We start from the raw sequence: 21,360 nt of genomic DNA, 5'->3' as shown, positions 1-21,360 counted from the left end.
TGCGCGTCGCCCGCATACGCATTCAGATGGGTCTCTTTCTGCGGAGCTTATGTGATTAGCGGAAGATTACTTACCAGAAATGCCTTCGTACGTCCACCAGTCGTCCCAGTTCGCGCAGACACCTGTGAAAGAAAGGAGAATAAGCCGTCACTCGTGAGTCATCTGAGCATGATTCAGCACGGGGAAAAAAAAAAGATAATGAAACATTACAAGGTGACGCTCCGAAGTACGCACCACGACCTACTAGATTATGAAGTGTGAACACAATGAACAAGAACAAAAAAATGCAACAAAACATATGCGTATATTAATACAAAGCCAGAGTTTTGCGTTACGAGACATGTAATACAGTCATAATGACGATCAAAATAGCCACAAGAGGAAGACACAGACACCCAGAAACAACACAGGACTGCCTCTCAACTAAACGGGTTTAGCACCGAGCGACATGGTTCGATACAAGCGCGTGTTAGTAGGCTGTTGATAACGTCGCCGTGAAGTTATTGTGCCTACCGGACCCAATGGCAGTGACTCAGAATCTTATCAGCTGATTGTGTGCGGTAGACACGGTACAAACCGTACCCAAGCAGCACAATGCACTGAAAGTCGAGTGCAATAGGGGTGGACGGTATGTGTCTTATCAATGTTCTTTAGTTGCACGAGCCTGTTCAAGGCCTTCCACCTACCCGTCCACCCCTATTGCACCGGACTTTCAGTACATTGTGCTGCTTGGGTACTTGGGAAGCCACGTTGTCAACATTCTACTAACCCCAGCAGCACAATGTACTGAAAGTCGAGTGCAATAGGGGTGGACGGTATGTGTCTTATCGATGTCCCTTAGTTTCACGAGTCTGTTCAAGGCCTTCCACCTACCCGTCCACCCCTATTGCACCCGACTTTCAGTACATTTTGCTGCTTGGGTTAACACTCCACGAACAGAAAGAAAACGATAGGTATGTCATCAAGCAGAAACAAGATAAGGAGACGCGATAAGGGACCCCCAGCACGTGTTCATTGTAGGCACTGAATCGTCAGCTCCAATGGGTGGCTTTCAAGTGGAGAGGTGTCTCTGCACATGCTGGGACTTCGAACTTCCGGACCGAAGTTTTAGTTTCGCTCAATTGGAGTAAAGCAAAAGTTTATAAACTTGGCCTTAAACGACAACCAAGACTACCGTCGTTCGCCTAAGAACGCAGCCCCGTCAAACAAGTAAGTTACTTTAACAAATACCTCGCACGCGCTTTGCTTTTGCAAAGTTTACATTTCGTGACACTTTGTGCGCGTTTAGGTTCCGTTTGGCGCGCGCTTTGACATCGCGATCTTTTGCTGTGCCAAATGTTATGTTAAAACGCGGTCAATTTGATGTTTCAGATAACAAAGATAACAAGCAATATTTCAGATATGGTAGAACAAAATCTACCGGTAGCATTTTACACTTCAATCTTCTACACTCTGAAGATCAAACACATGTCGTCGTTTCCTTTTACTTTGAGATCAAGTTGTGACTTTAATGCAACCATTTTCACATTATGAGTTTATAATCTTATCATAGCCACGCACAATTCCACATGGAATGTGCACAGCACGACATTTGGTGCCAGGTGCCTACACCCCTTAGTTCAATTTTGTTTTACGCTGATGACATTTTTCCAAAGGCGCAGGATCCCAGGGTGCGTGATACATCTTATGCCATTTTCGGCAGAATCAGTGCAGGTAACCACTGAACATCCGTCCATTTTTATGTTGAAAACCACGCTGACGCTAAGCTACTCCAGCAGAACTTCGGGCCGGAAGCTTAAATCCACGAGATATTGCAACTTCCCTTACGTCATTTTGACAGGAAGTTGAACACTACCCATAATTTAAATATCGAGCTGACACAATGGCCCGTGCCATGCCTAGCGAAACCTACACACACCTTCCCTCGTCATCCTTTCATGTGAACCTTTTTGGAATGGGGTAGGGTCCTGCACTCAACGCAGGGAAACATCCCACATCATCATCATCCTTCATCTATGTTGTTGTTGTTGTTGAGCTGCCCTCATCACTCTTGTTTCTGCTTGTTGACATATCTATCCTGTTCTTTCTGTTTGTAGTTAAGCGTGCCGGTCGTTATTAAAACCGTTCAGTTTCTGCGTCTTCCTTTTTCTGCTCTTTTCTTCGTCATCATAAATCATCAACTACACCCAATTTCTACCTTAGTGAGCTATAATCATGACATATAGGCTACAGCGGCCAAACCGTGGATCCACTAACTTTCTCATTAATAGGAACATTGTATTTGACGCTCTTCACGGAGAATGAAGTGCCTGACCAGCTTGTGCCATGCCACCGAGTGGTTCTCCCCTGGGTTCGAGCCTCGAGCTCAGCAAAGCAAAGAAGAGGCAATCTCCAAAGTAACAACAACCAGTCCCTTTTATCCTATCCTATCATTGTCTAGTTAGATAATTACAATTCCGTAGATTTTTAGTACGATCGGCAAATGTAATATGGACTCCTCTATACTGATGATGATCGTGGTGGTGGTAAGAGCCATCATCACCACCACCGTAATCAACGCAGAACAAAAGTAACCTCACGTAAGAAATTTTTTCGCAATAAGTCGTCTTCAAAAAATGGAGGAACGCAGTGGACACATTTTATGAAGGCGCACTATATATACGGGTTTTAATCTTAACTCTCTATGGAGTCGGGGGGCGGCGCGCGTACAGATCACTCTCGATCTTCTCCGACCGTCTTGAACGCTGTCCAGGAGAGAGAAGACTTCTTCCAAAACACGAGAGCGAAGCAAAAAGCGCAAAGAAGCAAAACAGGCATCGTTGTCCGTACTCCCCCCCATCAAGCGCCCTTTCTTCTCTTCCGATTAGAAATTTCCTGCCCACGCACACTAGCCAAGCGACGTCAGCGCCTCTTGCGTGACTTTCACCAATCAATACTTTCCGTGGAGAAAGTGTCTTGTATGTTTATTTTGCTAAAGTTTCCTCGAGAGAGGGAACCACGGCTGTGTTTACTTTGCTTGAGGTTAGCAGCGTCGGCACTCTAAACCCAACACCGCCTATAGCATATACTAGAAGTGACACCATCCCGCTCCCGCAGCCCCTCGGAGAATGACAACACTCGTCATTATCTAATACTTTATTTTACTGGCTGTCGTCGAGCTGCTCGACGCCCGCGAATATCTCGCCGTTATTGTTTGCTTATGGCGCTCACGTTTTCGCGACATTTTCGCGCGCGCGAAAACATTTACACGGTCACGCGGTCGTGTGCGTTGGTTCGTGGCGTGTTGCTCCAAAAATCTGCTGATAAAGAAGAAACTGCAGAGACGTGAGAGCAGCTGTTGTTTTTTTATGCTGCGAAGAGAAATGCGCTGATGTTGGATGATCCAGCAATTTTTTGGAATGCTTCGAAACTACAGGAATAGGCGAAACGGTGTGCAATGAATTGTTTTTGTTTTTTTTTTAGATCCTTATGGAGGTGCGAAGTAATATGTTGAATTGGGAGCTGTTAAAGAGTAGTAAGCCTGTGAGAAGATCCTGAACAGCGTTCTTCTTGAGGCCGGATCACAGGGTCCGCTGCATAATTATGGCGAATTTAGGAGATCATTTCGTCACAGTTGCTTTTCTTTCTTCTTCTTTTTTTTTTTTTTTTTTTTTTTGGTTGTCAGATCCGGAGCAGTCATGTTCGCTTAGTCAAAGTGCAGCAATCTCACATGTTCGCGTGGCGCTTTCCGAGTGCCGCGGTGAAACACCCCATCTCATCGTCATCATCTGTTGTTGTTGTTGTTGTTCCGAGTGCCAGTGCCAGCTACCACTTTTTTTTCGGCCGGCCTCGATAGAAACCGGGAAGCGGGTTGCGCAACTATATCAGGTGTCGTCACATCCGCACTGCGAGGGTGGCGAGGGCTCGCAATGACCCTCACGTCGAAGTTCACGTGGGTTAGCAGACGACGAAACTCGAAGACGAGCGACCGCGATGCCCCTAGTGTGTCATCCAAGCGAATAAAAATCGCTAGGCTCCTGGCACTCATGTCCGGGTGGCAACGGTCAGGTGATCCAACTAGGGCGCAAGACACGCAATTTCCGAGCGCTGGGCCGTGTTGCCACGAAATGACCACCCCAATTCGCCATTCGTGAGAGTAAAAAAACGCTCGCTTCTCGGTCACGGAGTTGTCGGAATCAGAATCTCAGGCCGCTAAGCGAAGACAATAAACTGGGATCCGGATCAATGTACTGAAAGTCGAGTGCAATGAGGGTGGACGGAATGTGTCTTATCAGTGTTCTTTACTTTCGCGGGTCTGTTCAAGGCCTTCCACCTACCCGTCCACCCCCATTGCACTCGAGTTTCAGTACATTGTGCTGCCTGGGCAGCTATGACGATCAGGATCTTTGGCTCCAAGCAAAGACAATAAACTGGGATCCGGGTCAAGGTCATCTACCGGCCGGATATTTTGCGGAAAGTACCCAAGCAGCACAATGTACTGAAAGTTGAGTGCAATAGGGGTGGACGGTATGTGTCTTATCAATGTTCTTTAGTTTCATCAGTCTGTTCAAGGCCTTCCACCTACCCGTCCACCCCTATTGCACTCGACTTTCAGTACATTTTGCTGCTTGGGTAGAGAGAGGTATTTCGTGTCTGGATCTATACCACGTTTCATGATCTCTAAACACAACTTCAACCATACAGAGGGCCAAAGGATGACCTACATCAAAATGAATCACATGCAGTGACCAAGATTCACGTCACAGAGAGTGGAAGAATCATGGCATGGATTACGGTTGTCCATGTGCCGTGAGATACCAAACACAATTGACGACAAGGTAACCCATCATCATCATCAACAACAACACGTTTATTTTGGTGATAATGAGTGGGATGTTTCGTCACCAATGGCGACATTTTCCCCCTCTGTTTAGGATAATTTGGTTATAATGGTGAGCTTCACAGTTCCAGCGCGTGTGTTCCAGATCCCCCAAATGAACGCAGTGATGGCAGCTTGGAGAGTCCACTTGTCGCAAGCGATAACTCAACTGGGTTTCGAAAACCACACTGAAGCATTTATTCGAGGAATTAACGCGGTATACTGACCAGAGACATTTCGTGACATCCGGACACTTCCACTCTTAACACGGTTCTCGCCCTTCACTAGGACACTCTGAAACCCCCATATTAACCCAACCTAATCCCACCCCCTTTTTTCGCAACAATCAATATACTTGCCCCCTTTTTCCCCACCACGTCCCATTCTCGCCCCGCAACGACACAATTGCAGGGCACGCTACAGCGAGTGTGTCTTCCGACGCTTTATCGCCAACCCTGTGTTTGGCCAATAAATTACATTAATAAACCCCCTTATCCGCTGCCCATCAGTAAACAAAGCAGCGATACTATTTCGAACTGTCATCGTGCCCACTAAAAGGGAACCTTAACGCCGTGACTGGAATTAATTAACTGTCGAAACAGGGGCCCCGCAAATCTCTCGTTGACTTCAAAGAATGGGGCAAACACTAATCAAAGAAGAGGGGGGGCCTATTGGTAAATTCCAGCGCTGGACGTCGCTAGTGTCGTAAACTTGGCGTCGGCCGATTAACGAAGGTTGCACGCCAATATTGCGCCGGCGTTTCGAAGGACGTTTCGGGAGAGAGAGAAAAAAAGAGGGGCAAGTTTGAGCTAATTTCGGCACCGACATACGGGAGTTTGTGTGTGCTTTTTTTGTGCGTATTTTTTCGTTGGCGTTTCGGAATGTCATTGAGCGTGATGTGTGATGGTTAAAGACGAGAAGATGGTTTCGACCAGGAACCGTTGTACCGTAATGAATTTTTCGGAAGGATGCGAGATTGGTTGGGGAGTATTTTATGTTGACGAAGGGCATATTGCTGGCTCGTGTGACGCAAAATGCTGAAAGGCACGCTACGTTCCTGCGTGTCATAGCTTTCCGTGCGTTTGTCTTCTGCAAGCTTGACCCTTCTTGCTTGCAACGTCATGTTATCGCTTCGGTGTAAAGGCGTGGATAAGCTATGGACGAGGCTATTTTTCCTTTACTCGAACACTTTAGCTGACCATATCGATGAGATAGATCATATGACGTGACGGTAGGAGAAGGCTAAAGCGTTATATATTTTCATGTTTCCCGATCCCGGTCGATTCGGAAACTGTAGTGCCGTAATACCCCTCGCTGATTTATCCATTTGCCTATTTATTTTATTTTATTTAGATATACCACAAAGAGTTCAAGTAGGGTGGGCCATTTCACTCAAAATAATACTACTTTTTTTTTTAAGGAAAGATACACATACACGCACATGCACACAAATGCAAAAATGTGAAGCATTTGGTCAGACTAAAATGATCCAGTCAATAAACTGCCGTAATTTTGTTACATCATGTACGGCCTGTGGCAACGAATTCTAATCGTGAATAGTGCGTGGAAAAAATGAATACTTGAAACAATCTACGCGTGCGAATGGTTCTCGGAGAAGGGTACTATGAGAGCTTCTTGTAGGACGTCTTAGGACGCCTGGACGTAAGACGCCTAGGAGAGCATCATCACTGACAATAACACCATTGCAAGAGCAGACGACGGATGTTGAGAGTATGCCGGAATTCCCTCTCTGGAAATCGGAGGAAACGTCACTCGGACAAGGCCAATCAGGGAGGAGGACGGAGAGCCTTTGGCGACCGACCGGTGGGCGGATGGGACGGCGTCAGCAGATCGCGGGGAGTCCGTGATCGGCTTGTGGAGTGTCACTTCTGGGTTAGCGTCGGTCGTGTTCGTACAGCCAGGAGCGTAACACAGTGCTCCACGCGACATGGTCGCCTCAGAGCTCACACTGGAAAGCGAAAGCCGGCATATTTACTTCGGCCTTTTCACTTGGTATATTGCCGTGCCACCGCGAAGCGGACGAGCTCGGAAAAAATCACCCGCGCCGCGCTCCTATTGGTGTGCCTGGATTACGTCATCATGATGTTACTATCGCTAGGGCTTCCTTAGCTACGGAGGGAGTGCGAATCTTTAAAACTCGGTTATTTAACATGTAAGCTGTTTCCGGAAGAGAAACTTGGCCAAGTTGACTGTGAAGTGATGCTGAATATTACCGTAGTCTTTTTTGTTTTTTTAAGTTATTGACATTCGGTGAGAATCTATATTTGATGCATTTCTTTGTGGCACTGAGCCCGATAATCATCACTAAAGTAAAGTGTTGTGGTGGAGCGCTTAGCCGCACTACACATATAATGAACAATTTGCATATATATTGGATCGTGCAATAATTCAACTGTCGCCTGTTAAGTTTTACGCTCAGCGACTGCATCTTGTCAGATTTGCGTAACGCATGGAACAAGTTGGTCTCGCATTCGTTTTCAGAATGAACTCGTGGAAATCCGCTGGCATTAAGTGCTTCTGTAAAGCGTGCTTTGTCTCTATAACACCGAAGCGAAGTAGGAAAGCCACCTTAACGACCGCGACATCTTATACAGAGTTTCAAAATGGTTACTCTATTTCTCCTAATTGATAGCTTGCACGAGGGGTATGCAGAATGTAAATTCCGACTGCCAATCAAAAAAAAAAAAAAAAAGACACGAAAACTCAAACTCTCAGCTTTTCGCTGGGTTCCACATACCCTAAACTGCTTTCCTGCGCAATTTCCAGCATTGCATTGTTATTGTTTCATTATGTTTTTACATTTTTCCTACTTTCTTTTTTTTTTTTACACAAGACTGTGTTCTTTTCACTTTACTGTATGACACAATATTTAAGCCGCAGAGCGGGGATTGTATAATTTGTATTAGAGGATTTTCCTCGCAATCATTTTGAAACATTATGTTTGATTTGTTTACACAAACAAACAAAAAATCTACTCCGTCTTGGTGAAACACTTGCCATAGCAAGGCACGATTTTTTTTCACCTCCGCGTCGTAGAATGATACCGCTTGTTATGAAAGCCAAATTTCTTGCCTTTTCTCTCTCTCTCTCTTTTTTTAATTTTAAATTAGCATATCCTCCCCCCCCCCCACACACACACAATTTCTTTCGGCTTCCTTTACACGGTCCTCGTCATTTTCTTCTTTTTCAGTTTTGAGAAAAACGCCGGCCACCATGGAAACGCTTTCGTCCTCTGTTCCCGCAAACTTTCCCTAGGACCGCACGCACCGACTCATCGTTGACGGTCGGTCGCTAATCTTCTCAGTATCCTCATCTTCATATTCCTGATTGAAGTGCCAGATCCAATACATTACTGCTGCATCACTCCTACAAATTGCTCTACTGACCTAGTCGTTTTTAAATAGGAAGAAAGATTCGTCGACACTACGGTCATTGTCTCAAAATGGCGTCTGTCACTCGCGATGGAGGAAGCCTCGTAGTTAAATAGTGTCAGAACGCTGAGTTGGGTTTGTTTGTACAATGGGGGGGGGAGGATATGTTTATTAAGAAAAAAAAAGAAAGGAAAGGTTAGCCAGGCAAAGAGCCGGCTTGCTATTCCAAAAAAAAGGGAAAAAGAGGGGAAGCGGAAAACGAAAAAGAAAAGGAAGGAGAAAGAAAAAAGAAAACAAAAAGGGAATCGAAACAAAAGAAGGAAAGAAAAAAGAAACACGGGGAATCAAAAAAAAAAAGAAAGGAAAGAAAAACAAAAAGAAAGGGCTACAATGGCTTGTTGGTACAAGTGTAGCTAAATAGACCAGCCGCATGCCTGGTGCACCCTCGTGTGCCCTGCGCATGATTGCATGCGCTGTTTCAATAATTTCATTGCAGGTGAACCGAACGTTCGAAGTGTTACGTACACGAAGCATGCATCCTGCTTATATGCTTTACACTTGTCATGCATATACATACATGCTTGGTTGCTTGCGTCATAGATAGAGACGTCGTGCAGGTTTCGTTCATGCACACCTACTATACATACACGCTTATTCCACACCTCATGCACACGTACTCGCTCTCTAAGCATTGTCCACCCACTGCAACCACATAAAAGCTCCTTGCTGTAATCCTACTTGATATTACAATATCACACTGCTCTCACGAGAAGTTGGAAGATTAAATTCCCCGACAGACATACTGCCCTCCTGCTGGTTTGGCTCTCATAGCAGATGTGAGGGAAAACTGCATTACTTTATCATTCACTTTCTAAATTCGAGTCTACCGCGTCGAGCATCGAAATCTATAAGTTTGTCGCCAGCTCGACGCCTCAACATCCGGGTATTAGATACTTCTCCGGAAATGAAACTCGCGCGATACTTAATTAAAATAGCGAAGGCTCCAATAACATCGCGTTCTCGTTCGACGTGTTGCGTTCATCATGTGCGTGGATTTTTAGAAAAATAAATAAACAAATAAATAAAAATATCTAAAAAAAGAAAAAGAGTAAGAGAAGAGAGTGGATGAATGTGTTTCCCAGGCTGCATCAACTAGAGATGTCGCCCTTCAGTGAGGAAGAATATCTGTGGCGTGTGGCGTAACATTGATGTGCAATATATATTTTTGAAAATATCCAGACGATGACTCGATATTCTGCATAGTGCACGACGTTCCGGATTTATCCCACAATGTTTGGTAAATATATGTCGGTATTTTTTTATTTTTTTCTATTTATAGTCAGGCCTGTCAGGGACAGTTCAACATTCATTGTGTTCGACAGCTGTGACTGGCACCTGTGTTCGAGGTCGACAGTAAGATGAGAATCCTTAAAGACTCAAACCAAAGCCACAAAAGATGAGTGGGGCGCTAACTTGAATACGTGTGGCTTAAAAAGGGCTGCCTATTTATAGCACTTTCTTAAGGTAGCATCTTTTTTTTTTCATCAACAGGTTGCATGCGTCATCTCTCGAGACTCAAGCTATAAGACTATTTACGACGTCTGTAGAAAGTGACTAGCGTTACTGTAAAGCAGTAGAGCTGCAATCTAAAAAATTATAAAACTTTTTCTTCAGCAAATAATCGGTTCTTTTTCCTGTCTTCTTTTTTTTTTTTACGGCCAATTATCCATTCTTTCCCTAGTCCTTTCCCCACACATCCCACCGTCATGTACCCGCAGTGACCCCACGTGCTCATCAGCTTCTGCTAAGTTGACACAAAGAGAGAGAAGGCGAGAGAGAGAGAGAGAGAGAGAGAGATCCGAAACGATCGGTCCCAATATCTGTTCTTGAAGCAAAACAAGTTCCAAGGAGTTGATCCATCGATCGTGCTTTCACTGCTTTCGAGAGTATGGTTAGCAGACGAGCAACGGGGACACTGTCGCTAGGCCTTTTCCTCCTCACCTCCTTAGTTATGCAGTGGTCACGGGATTCCATTCCTCTAGCAGAAGGAGGATAAACAGTGCTCTCGCTTCATTTACTGAGGACGTTCTCTCCCGTCAAAGTGATCCCGAAGAGGACGTTTGTGGGATTATATGTACGCAGACTGTCTCGGCAAGATAACGATGTCTCGCATGATGGATCGTTGTCTGTGCTGCTTCGAGGAAATTATGTGCGCTACACTACAGTAGAGAAAGTTAGTGTGGCACCAGGTTCGACAACAAAGCTGGTGTCAAGGTGGAGCTGAAAAGTGATTGGTGTGACGTCACGCAAGGGTGCAATACGCATGAGGGAAGCCGCTTACCACTCGAGGTTGATGCGCCACTGGGGGGGGGGGGGGGGGGGGTGTTCGGCACTAAAATAACTGACTTGACGAACGAAACAATACTGAAAAAAAAAGAGAGAAATTGGCCTCAACAATTGTTTAATTACTCCTTAGCTAACTACTCCGCTCACACTATACTTAGCTAACACATCCACTAACTGCTTCTTCTCGGGGATGTGCAGTGCACTGGCGCTAGAAATGTGTGTTTGTGATAGAATGAAAAGATTGTCTACTCTCCCGTTGTAAGTGACTGGCTGCGTAAATAGATGTTGAGGGAATTAGCTCCTGCAAAACGAAGGCTGACCCTTCCTACTTCGAGTGCACCACGAGGGCGTGTGTCACGGGGACACGACGACGGCTTTGGCTGCAGTTTCGCTTTAGCAGACGTACTAGTACGAAAAAGTAGAGTAACTATAGCCTGGTAGAAAGCCCTTTTCTTTTTCTTCTTTTCTGTCTTTTGGTTCTTTTTCTTTTCTTTTCTTTTTTGCTTTAGTTTCCTGCATCTATACCCTTTAACGTGTGGACCCTGATGTAACACCATTACCGTAATTTCACGCGTATTAGCCGCGGCTTATGGGTGATTTTTTTTTCTCACGGGCGCTCTGCGGCTTATCCACCGGTGCGGCTTATCTGATGACTATTTGTTCCTGGTATTTTTCCCATACGCCGGTTTTAACGAAAGGGCCGACAGTGTCTCTGGAACAGCACTGCCCTGGTGCACGAACAGTGCGTAACAGGGACGGGTCCACATTCGAGTAGACTGATCTTCCTGGTGCATTCCCCCAAGCAGCTTTAACGATAGTGGTGACTGTGATTCACGTCTTCTGGAAGACCACTGACCCATCAATCCATGAAAAACTCCCAACAAGGGCACAATCCGAACTTGGTAGAACTCTAGAGCTGACCCCATTTGCTGTACACTATGCCGGCCCTGTAGTATGGACCACAAGGTTTATGGCCTTCCCTATGGTCTCCTTTGTCTCACAAATCAGTCGTCTCGGATTGCCCGCGGCTTATCTGCGAGTGTGGCTTATCTGCCAGAAAATTTTCAAAACGTTCCTAAAAACGCGTCCTGCGGCTTATCTGCGGTGCTGCTTATACACGTGAAATTACGGTAACACTACCGCATACGAACGGTACACCTACGCTTCCAGGGTACACAGTAGCGTTGCTTGGAAGAGGTGTACTGCACCAGCATCCGCTGTTATTGCATTCGTAGGATCTACGCGATGAAAACGTTACGCGACAAACGCTTTTATTACTTAGCATGTAATCTGTTTAGGAACAATTGTATCATCCACAGCTCTCTGTTGTGGTGGTGGTAGTTAACCGCAAGCAACGAAAGGCATGGCACTTCGATACGCTAAGTACTTGCGAGTGCGGCTGCATCCTGGGAACGTCAGCAGAGACACTAGTGCATACTTTCGCGATTGTACCGCATCGGATGCCCGGACAGATCTGCGGATATAATTGCATCCGCGCAGTCATTTAATTGTCGCAGAGTTTGGAAGGTTTGAAGGCAGAAGAAATTACGGGGCAAAAAGACGAGATATGGCATCAAATGATTTGTACATATTAAAAAAAAAAAAAAAAGACGCTCTAATTTGCGAACGGCGTAACCAGACTATACAGACCTCGGCAGATCAGCTGATCACGTGTTCTGTAGCGATAGGTAACTGATACCAGGGCTGCGGATTCCACACCGAACAAGGACGCCAACAATTTGACGGCATCGTCTAAGTCAGTGTTTCTCAAACCTTTCCAGTACGTGACCCTCTTGAGTAGTACCAAACCTACCATGACCCCCCACGTTTATAAGCCTTCCGAAAACTTACTTTTTCAATGACGCAGACACATTTACATTGTGGTCTATTTCAAAGCCATTAACCACAGAGAGAGCTACCAAAATATGTCTGTTAATGTTTTATTAATTTTAACGAGGATTGATTTAATCGTGTATTTTGATGAGAAGGATATATCTGCTGTCTTGATACAAGCAAATCAATACGTTGGTCTGTGTGGCTCAAGGCATATCGCATGTCTGCTTGGACCCTCCGTGACCCCCAGAAAAAGGCTCATGACCCGCAGTTTGAGAAACACTGGTCTAAGTGGATATACAAGCCTCAGGTGAGCAAAATTATATTCACAGACCGTTCACCGCGATATCGCTCATGATCCGAGGTAACATCACCGATTATTTTAATATCTGATAGCGATATGTACTATTGTTACTATAAATATAATATCGTTACAGTGCACCTGCACCCCAATTTTTTTTTTTTTTTTGAAACCCCCTTCCCCCGCCTCCAGAGCTTGAGGTTCTCGATAAACTACTGACTGAAGCACACGCGTGTGCGTTTCATAAATATTTATTTGGAGCAGTTTGTTTCTTAGTAATCACCGAGTTAGATAGTCGTGCTGCCTCTTGTTTGTGTATTTGACTAGCTTGCTTGCCTTGGTAGTTGGATTAGGTTAGATTAGAGTTAGAGAAGAAAAATATTGAGAAAAATATGCCTTGATAGTCTTTGCTCCCGCGATATGACTTTTGCTTTGCTTTCTTGCGTGTTTTAGCACACAATGGAACCACACGCTGTACAAAAGTCTCTACGCCGTTAAGGTGTCCGCTAATGACTTTCGTTTGAAGACCACTCTTAGATATTTTTCACTCGTGGACGTATTGAAGCATGCGGTTACGTCATTGGTTAAGAGAGACTCAAAAAAAAAAAAAAGAAAAGCGAGTGTTTCGTGATACGGCTCATACGCATCAAATAGACGACCTGCACCTCTACGCCATCGTTTACGTTTCTCCGCCGCGCAAAGCGTGCTGGTGGGCACCTATCGACCTTATCAGCCTTTTCGGCCTATCAGCGGACGCGTTTTTCCTGCTTCTCGCCCACCACAGCAAAATATAACCTCGAACCGGTCTTCTCGTGACGTCACATGTTTGTAAACAAAGGGTCGCCTATATAGGGTGTCTGAAAGTATGAGCGTGCGCGTTCCTAACATAAAGTTCTTCTTAACATCGTAAGTTTTTAAAACTGTTTGATATTGTCCGAGCTACACGCTCAAATCCTCGTGAAATTGGGTCTGGACGCTCAAAACTCTCTCTCTCTCACTCTTCTCTCTCTCTCTCACTCCTTCCTATCGTCCCCTCTCCGCTTATCCACATGTGCGTGTCGATGTAAAATCAGCGTCGCATTGCCGTGATACCACCGATTTCTAACGAAAACGAGACGTTTCTCGGCAAAAACAAACAAACAACAAACAACAACAATAGCAATAAACTCACCACTAAGCAGAGCAGCTGCCGTGAGAACCAGCGTCCGCACTCCAAGCAACGGTGACTCCATGAGCGGCACTTCGATCAAAAGCTAACTTTTTCTCGCGAAACCAGCCGGGCGCGTCTTCGCAGCGCGCCCGCCTGCACGCACGTGCGTCTGTCCCAGAGACGCGCGGTTCTCTTATGCCGCGGCGAGCGTCGTCACGTGCAGGCTTTCAACCAATGGGAGCGGGGAAAGATCGAAGGCGCGTGCGTCCGTCCCGGATCGGGCCGAGCGTCGGGTTTTAATCCTTTCTTCCCTCTCCTCCGGCAGACCCATTCTTCAAGTTCGAGCGCTAATTCTGCGTGATTAGTGTCTAAGCGCCCCTCCGCAGTATCGGCGCTGCTGTGTTCGGTTGGCTCGAGGGGTTGACAGGGATATCGATGAGTGACCCGGAAGAAGGGAATATTAGGGAGGATACGCTGGCAGGACACGGGGAAGGTTAGTGGGATTGAAACTGCGTGTCGCCCTGCTTCGGTGAAGGACAGGTTGCAATTATTTCGAGCGCGGACTTTAGGCTATTTTGAGTCATACAAGTTTCTACGCTGCTTGTTTAGTTCTTGGACGCTTTTTCTTTTTTAAATTGCGTCGAAATAAGAAGCGCGCACATGAAGTGTTGTATTTGTTCTGAGTTTGGCCAAGCCTTCTAATCTTTGTTCTGATGTCAGTCTTCTTTAAGATGATCTTGCTAGGGCATCACCTGCTACGTTGTGATACGTCACGGCAAGCCTCCTAGTTAGCTAATTAGGTCAGTGACCGCAGAGAGCGAGCGCATTATGTAGGGTGACAAATTATGTTTCTACACAAATTATACAGGGTGCTTCACCTTTAAGTGATCAAACATTCTACCTCGCGACGTACTGGCCCGAGGATTGTGGGACTTTCGGCAATTACCTTCTGGGAACTTTTGCCGCCATTTACGAAGGCTTTGGACAATTTTTAATTGAGGGAATTTTTTTTTTCAATTGAACTTTGAGAATTGCCAAGCAAACATCACTTTTTTTTCTTACAGAAATGTGAGGTCATCCACGAATAACCACACAGCCAACAAAAACTATGCACAGTATCGCAACAAAAATAGTCTTTAAAAAATAGTAAAGATTCCGCTTTAGTCCCGCCTGCTTGATTGCCGCAAAGAAGAGCGCACGGAAGACGCGGGGAGAGGAGGAAGTGTTCCCACCTCTTGTTTTACCCTTCTTTCCCCCGCTTGGACCTTTATGCTGGTGACAACCGTTTTAGTACAAAGAAGGCAAAACAAATGAAGGCGGGGACGCTTCTTCCTCTAGACAGAGATGTCGCGCGCGCTTTTTTTCGAAAATCAAGCAGGCGAGGCTAAAGCGTAATTTTTACAAACTTTTTTTTTTGACTATTTCATGTTGCTATACTGTGTATAGTTTTTGTTGGGTCTGCGGTTATCCGTGAAGGGCTTCATACTTCTGTTTTTAAAAAAAAATTCAAAGTTCACTTTAAAAATAAATTTCCCGCAATTCAAAATTGCCTAAAGCCTTCCTAAATGGTGGCAAAAGTTTCCAGAAGGTAATTGCCGAAAGTCCCACAATCCTCGGACGAGTACTCCGCCAGTTAGAATTTTTTATCACTTTAGGTGAAACACCCACAGTATAGTATTCCAAAATTGTTTTGATGCATTTTTGTTTTGGCAGTATTGTAATAGGTGTCATTAGGTGACCGCAAGGAAACGCCGATTGCCATGTACCCTACTGTTATCAAAAGGAGAGGTGAAGTGAAAAAGAAGTCAGGACAGAGGAATTGTGTATGAGGAGAATATGAGGTTTCAGAATACGGGGCGCCAATTTTAGGGTATCCAATAAACGGAGCGTACCGCGGACGCAAACAAAGTCACCGAGAGAGTCTTAGAACAGGATACCCCCACCATAACCCCAAGGCCCAAGTACCTTGCACTTGCACCACTATCGAGCGATAGCCAAGGCATTCATGTCGTGTGAGAAATTCATCTAATGTGAAACACACAAGTCCTGCTCCGAAATAGCGCTTGGAATATATGTTACACGAAATGACGCGTCTTTCTTTTGCTTCCTTTCCGTGGCCGCGACTTTCCGCGCGAAAGCAACGCGACTTCAGTTTGGATCGAGTTTGCGTTCCCATACTGAAAATAACGTGTGGCCCCAAAGACCTTGGGTGTCCTATTCTAAAACTCTTTGTTAACTCTTTGTTAACTCTTTGTTAACTCTTTATTAACTCTTTATTAACTCTTTATTAACTCTTTATTAACTCTTTATTAACTCTTTATTAACTCTTTATTAACTCTTTAATAGAGAGAGACTTAGAATGGAGCACATGGTGCAATATAGAGTAGCGCCGGGTAAATAGGGGCCCGAATCGTATTTCAAGTTTTCATTATCCCTACACTTCTAATAAATGCACGAAACTGTCATAAGTTTCCGTCCTTCATCCCTTCTCAAACGCCCATCTTCCCTTCCGAGCCCTTTTTCCCTTACTCTCCTCAAAGCCTTATCCATATTGGAAGAAAGACTCCTCTGTTCCTATTCCTATATGAAACTATAACACTCAGTCACACGGACTACGACAGCAAGCATCACTTTATCCACTCCCTCCTTAAAAACACGTAAGAACCCTACGACCCGCGAAGAAAGGGGAAATGGGGGAAGGAAACCCTCGAGGTGAGTCTTTCCATATAGCAGGATTATCACGTGGAAGGCCCCCAGATTAGAGGGCCCGGACTTCACCAACAGAATCCTAAGGGCAGGATTAGAGCCACACTCAATCGGACAGATCCTTCCCTTTCTTCCCCAACTCCCCCTCGCATATCGATCTAATCGCACGACGGATGACAATAGCGAAATAAATTTCATTACGACTCGGCTGCCCCCTTTCGCCGGACGGAAGAAACCCAATTTGGGTCCCGTTATTCGTATTGTTTTACGGACGTGCATAAGTGACCTAACTCGATTTCTGATCCCCCCGACTACGACGACGACACTGTAGCCGATCCCAGGTTGGTTCGGAGTGGACGTGAACGCAGTGTGTGTGTGCGTGCGTGTGCGGGCGTATACACGGCGGAGAAATGGATGCCTAATGGGCCCTGTCTAACTGCGTCAGCTTTACGACGTTGACGGTCGTAAAGTGGACCGTGAAAGGGGTGACGGTAAGGAAAGCGAAGGAAGTCTCCTGTGAGGGAGTAAGACGGGAGTTGTAGGGATGGGGAGGATGCTCGGCGGGGGTGTTAAAATGATACGCTTTGTTGGCCCCGCGAGGGAGGTGTTAAATTGAAAGTGGAAGACGTCGTTAGAGCTTTTAGTGTAAAGAGGAAGGTGGGTGTGAGAGGGGGGGGAGAGAAGCGTCGTTACATTATTACACAACGGTTTTTGAGTGAGGCGACTAAAGAGCATTTTTTGTATCTTAGTGTGTTTCTGTACCTTGTAAAAAAAAACATACTGCGTGTGTAAAAATGTTGATATCGTTCAGGGCAGGGACACTTTTCGGAACGTAAATAATTGTTTAGCTCGTTTTATTTAATCGCTTATTTCATATATTTAGTATCGGAACACCGAAATACGCAGAAACAAATAATAAAAATACACCTTAGCCAGCAAATACTTTTGTTGTCATCATTTCTGTTACTGTTTCATTTCATGACTTCTAAGTGGTTAGCGCCAGAGCACGGAATAAATGAACGCATATCTATCTATACACTTCCTATAGGGGACTGTTTTCATGATAAGACTTTACCTGTAAGACGAGGGACGAGTCGGTACGGATGTAAATTTGCGACAGCGCCGAAATTCGATCAACTAGAGCCTGCTTCATGTCTACTGGAACTTTTCACCACTGCCCACTTGAAACGATTGGAATACACGGAACACCTGTTTAAGTGATGTGATATGAGAGAGGAAGAAAAAAAAAATGGGGACGTCCTACTGGCTACCCCGGACCGCTTAGCCAGAGTTAGTCGAGGGAAAAAAGGAGAAAACCCTGTATAGTTGCGGGGGAGGGGGAGAGAGGAGGAGACAAACATCCAGTTGGAACACTTGTCACAAACGAGGGGGACCAGAAAGTGTCACAAAATGTCAATCAGGTGCGTTTCTTCAAGGAAACGCAGGAGCGCTTTCAATGCAGCCGCTTGATGACTGAATGGCTGAGTACCGAAGAGATTTACAAGGTCAAATGGCCGGACGTCCAGGCGAGCCAGAATAACTTCTAGTGTCCTGCGACTGTCTGCATATACTTAGAGCACCTGAGGAGGATGTGCTTTGTGTCCTCGACAACATCGCACTCGCTGCAGTTTGGAGACGATGATTCGGCCAGCTTGTGGAGCAACCGACCGCTGTACGGGACATTCAGCCCGGAGCCTATGCAGGAGACACAGCACCTGGAAGCGTAGCTCGTGGTCGACTCTGTACAACAGTGAAGATGGAGCAGATCCTGACAGACCAAGAAGAGTTGCACATTTGTTTGCTCAGTTCACGTATCATCCTCTACCTCATTAAGTCTCTTCCTTTTCCCCGTTTTTTTTTTTCTCCTCAGTGCAATATGAAACTAAAACGTTTCACTTCTAACGATGCCGTTACAAAATTTATAATGCGACATTATTCCGTAAAGCCGTAGACTGCACACCGATGAAAGAGCGACGCAACTTACGCAATCTTTGCACTTCGACGGTTACGTAAATTTCACGTTTACGTAAGACGATTGGCGCGCTTAAGCGTAAGAGCTGTTCACTCTTTATGACTTCGCGAAAAAAGTAACGCATTTTCTAAGAACATTTTCTAAGACCTTGTGCGAATAGTGGTTTGAAAACTGAAGCGAATACGAAGCGAATGACTGTAGAATCGAAACGGGTACGAAGGAATGGTTGCAAAATCGAAAGATTTGCACCCATAGGCGGAGCGGAAATCAAGTGCAAACGTACAGGAAACGTACGCAGAGAATAGATATTATTTTAATTTGCAGCGGTATAAAAGCGCCAAATCTCTGTCAGCGTGCATTCAGAAGGTGGTGCTGCCGTGCAGGAACACTGGCTGTTCTACGTGATCCGGCAGAAGGCTCTCCCTTCTGGATGTCACGGTGTCACGGTGTCACGGTGTCACGGTGTCACGGTGTCACGGTACACGGTGTCACGGTACACGGTGTCACGGTACACGGTGTCACGGTACACGGTGTCACGGTACACGGTGTCACGGTACACGGTGTCACGGTACACGGTGTCACGGTGTCACGGTGTCACGGTGTCACGGTACACGGTGTCACGGTACACGGTGTCACGGTACACGGTGTCACGGTACACGGTGTCTCGGTACACGGTGTCTCGGTACACGGTGTCTCGGTACACGGTGTCTCGGTACACGGTGTCTCGGTACACGGTGTCTCGGTACACGGTGTCACGGTACACGATGTCACGGTACACGGTGTCACGGTACACGGTGTCACAAATAGTCGTTCGCCTGCTACTTGGGTAGCTGGAATAGTAAGATAATTCCGTGCCTCGTTGGCAAGCTGGCTGGCACCCTGTAGCTGGCACCCTGTAGTAATGCCACCATGATAGTGGACATTCTGTACGCTATGCACGCAACAAAGCACAAACCCTAAGAGAAAATGAGGACGAAGCAGAGTGCTGCGCCACCTCGTTTTGACTTAAGGAAGTGCACTTAAACAGTGTCTCTGGCGGTTTCGCTGTAGATTAACTGGTTTGTTCTCGCGTGACCTTTTGCGCGGCAACTATTCGAATATATTCGCTATGAAAAAAGGCATTCGATTCGATTAGCAATTCGAACACCGAAATTCGTATTCGTTTCGAATCGAACATATGAGTATGCGCTTCCATATTAAAAAAATTTTGAATATTCGCACGAAACTATTAAAGCATACCAAAATCAATTCGAATTGGCCGTACAAACGGTAGTGTCTGCTTTATATAGCTTTCACATTTTCTGGAAAGAGGAATACAAGGACGATGATTGCTCAATGCGGTATCGTTACTTAATATACTCGCAATATGTATGACTGGCGTACCGCTTACAGTGAATCTTCTGCACAAACGTGACTTCGCCTGCGATATTGAAGTGTTATTGTGCTTGTAATACCCATTAACATACACGAACAAGTACCTGAATGTTCACGTGGCACGTACCTTCCCCCACCCCCCGCACGCACACACACAACTCGCAGAATCTACACCTCCTACAACTGTGGTTAACTGTGACGTGCACAAAAAAAAAAAAAAAACAGGAGAAAGTACTTTTTTGCACCCGGTATGTGGCTTCGAAAACACGTGATAAAATAAAACATGTAAATATATAGAAAGTGATATAAAAAATCAGGAACGAGTGTATTACATGACGTGCGCTGTGTGTACGTACACCGTGTCGTGTTCGTTTAATTTGCTTTTCTGCGGCTCTTTCCTGTTATGCAGGCAAAGCACGCTTTACAGGAACGTACATATTTTTTCTGAGGGCGTGCTCGGAATACGCACGTTCGCCTCGGCGCTCTCTTGCCCCATTTGTCGTGTCAATAAGAGCAGCCAGAACAGGTGCGCCGCCACTCGGAAGAAAAGAAAAAGTTGTGAAGGAACTTTTCTTTTTTTTTTTTTTTCTGTCGTTGCGGTGACCTGTTTAGAATTGCTCGTACTCAATGTATGATAGTGGGTTTATGTATCCAAATATTTGTTTAGTAATGCTGAAATACAGGAGTATGGAAATGTATTGAGAGACCAATCATGCTTCTGAAGCAACCATTTTTGCTCTTTCTTTTTTTTTTTTTTTCGGCTGTTACCGTAGCAGCAGGTAGCGTGGATTTGGGTTGAATCGCTCAACGCGCTTCGTGATTCTTTCAAGAAAACGTTCAACTTTAACTTCGAAGATTTCAGAGTTCAATTCACGAAATTAGACTTCATTTAATTAAAATATGATAAAATTACTCGTAGCACGTGGCAAAAATCTCCGCATAGATAAATGCCGTTGACCCTATAATTTTGAGCCAAGTATATTTTTTAGCGGCTTTTGTAACACGTTAGGTGAAATACCCTGTATGTTTGTAGTTTTCATCCTTGTGGACGCAACACCGCCACCTGGCGAGGGAGTCAAACTCGAGCGCCTTCAACGCCAGACACACACACAAAATTTACCAACGGACAGCTTTGTCTGTGAGCCAAAATAAGAAATGAAAGAAAACAAAATTATCTTCTGCATCGCCGGTCTCGATTTGTCTTAGCGCTCAACCCGTAATGCGAAAGTTCCAAGTTCCCGGGTCGGTCTCGGAAAGACTTTCGCGTCGTCCGCTTTACCGAACCTGCGTGCCCTTCAAAAATGTCACGCAGTCTCCGCACAACGCAAACGGAATTTGATCCCGCAGCCCACCACATGGACAAAGGGCATTCCATCCAACAGGTCTACCGTCTTCTATATCAGCATCGACGCTGTCATAGAACGAACA

General features: G+C 45.5%; 2 protein-coding genes across 6 annotated transcripts in view; one reads left to right on the top strand and one right to left on the bottom strand.

Annotated features, from left to right (window-relative positions):
• The window catches only part of LOC135394950 (carbonic anhydrase-related protein 10-like), a 62,584-nt gene extending 48,535 nt beyond the window's left edge, over nucleotides 1–14,049 (bottom strand). For both annotated transcript variants that reach the window (XM_064626053.1, XM_064626054.1), the window contains exons 1-2: nucleotides 13,902–14,049; nucleotides 75–122 (exon numbers count right to left, since the gene is read on the bottom strand). In XM_064626053.1, coding sequence (XP_064482123.1) covers nucleotides 75–122; nucleotides 13,902–13,962 — 109 coding nt within the window. In that variant the 5' untranslated portion in view covers nucleotides 13,963–14,049. The remainder of the gene's footprint in view (nucleotides 1–74; nucleotides 123–13,901) is intronic.
• LOC135394949 (male-specific lethal 3 homolog) overlaps nucleotides 1–21,360 on the top strand; it is a 151,391-nt gene that overhangs the window by 115,098 nt on the left and 14,933 nt on the right. For 2 of the 4 annotated variants that reach the window (XM_064626052.1, XM_064626051.1), the window contains exon 1: nucleotides 1,053–1,209. The exons of the other annotated variants lie outside the window; for them this stretch is intronic. The gene's annotated coding sequence lies outside the window, so the exon portion shown is untranslated. Of the gene's footprint in view, nucleotides 1–1,052; nucleotides 1,210–21,360 lie in introns of those variants that run through there. 4 annotated transcript variants of the gene reach the window in all.

Source organism: Ornithodoros turicata, chromosome 5 (genome assembly GCF_037126465.1).
Source record: "Ornithodoros turicata isolate Travis chromosome 5, ASM3712646v1, whole genome shotgun sequence".
NCBI classification, from domain to species: Eukaryota; Metazoa; Arthropoda; class Arachnida; order Ixodida; family Argasidae; genus Ornithodoros; species Ornithodoros turicata.
This window is presented reverse-complemented; position numbering and strand designations above follow the sequence as displayed.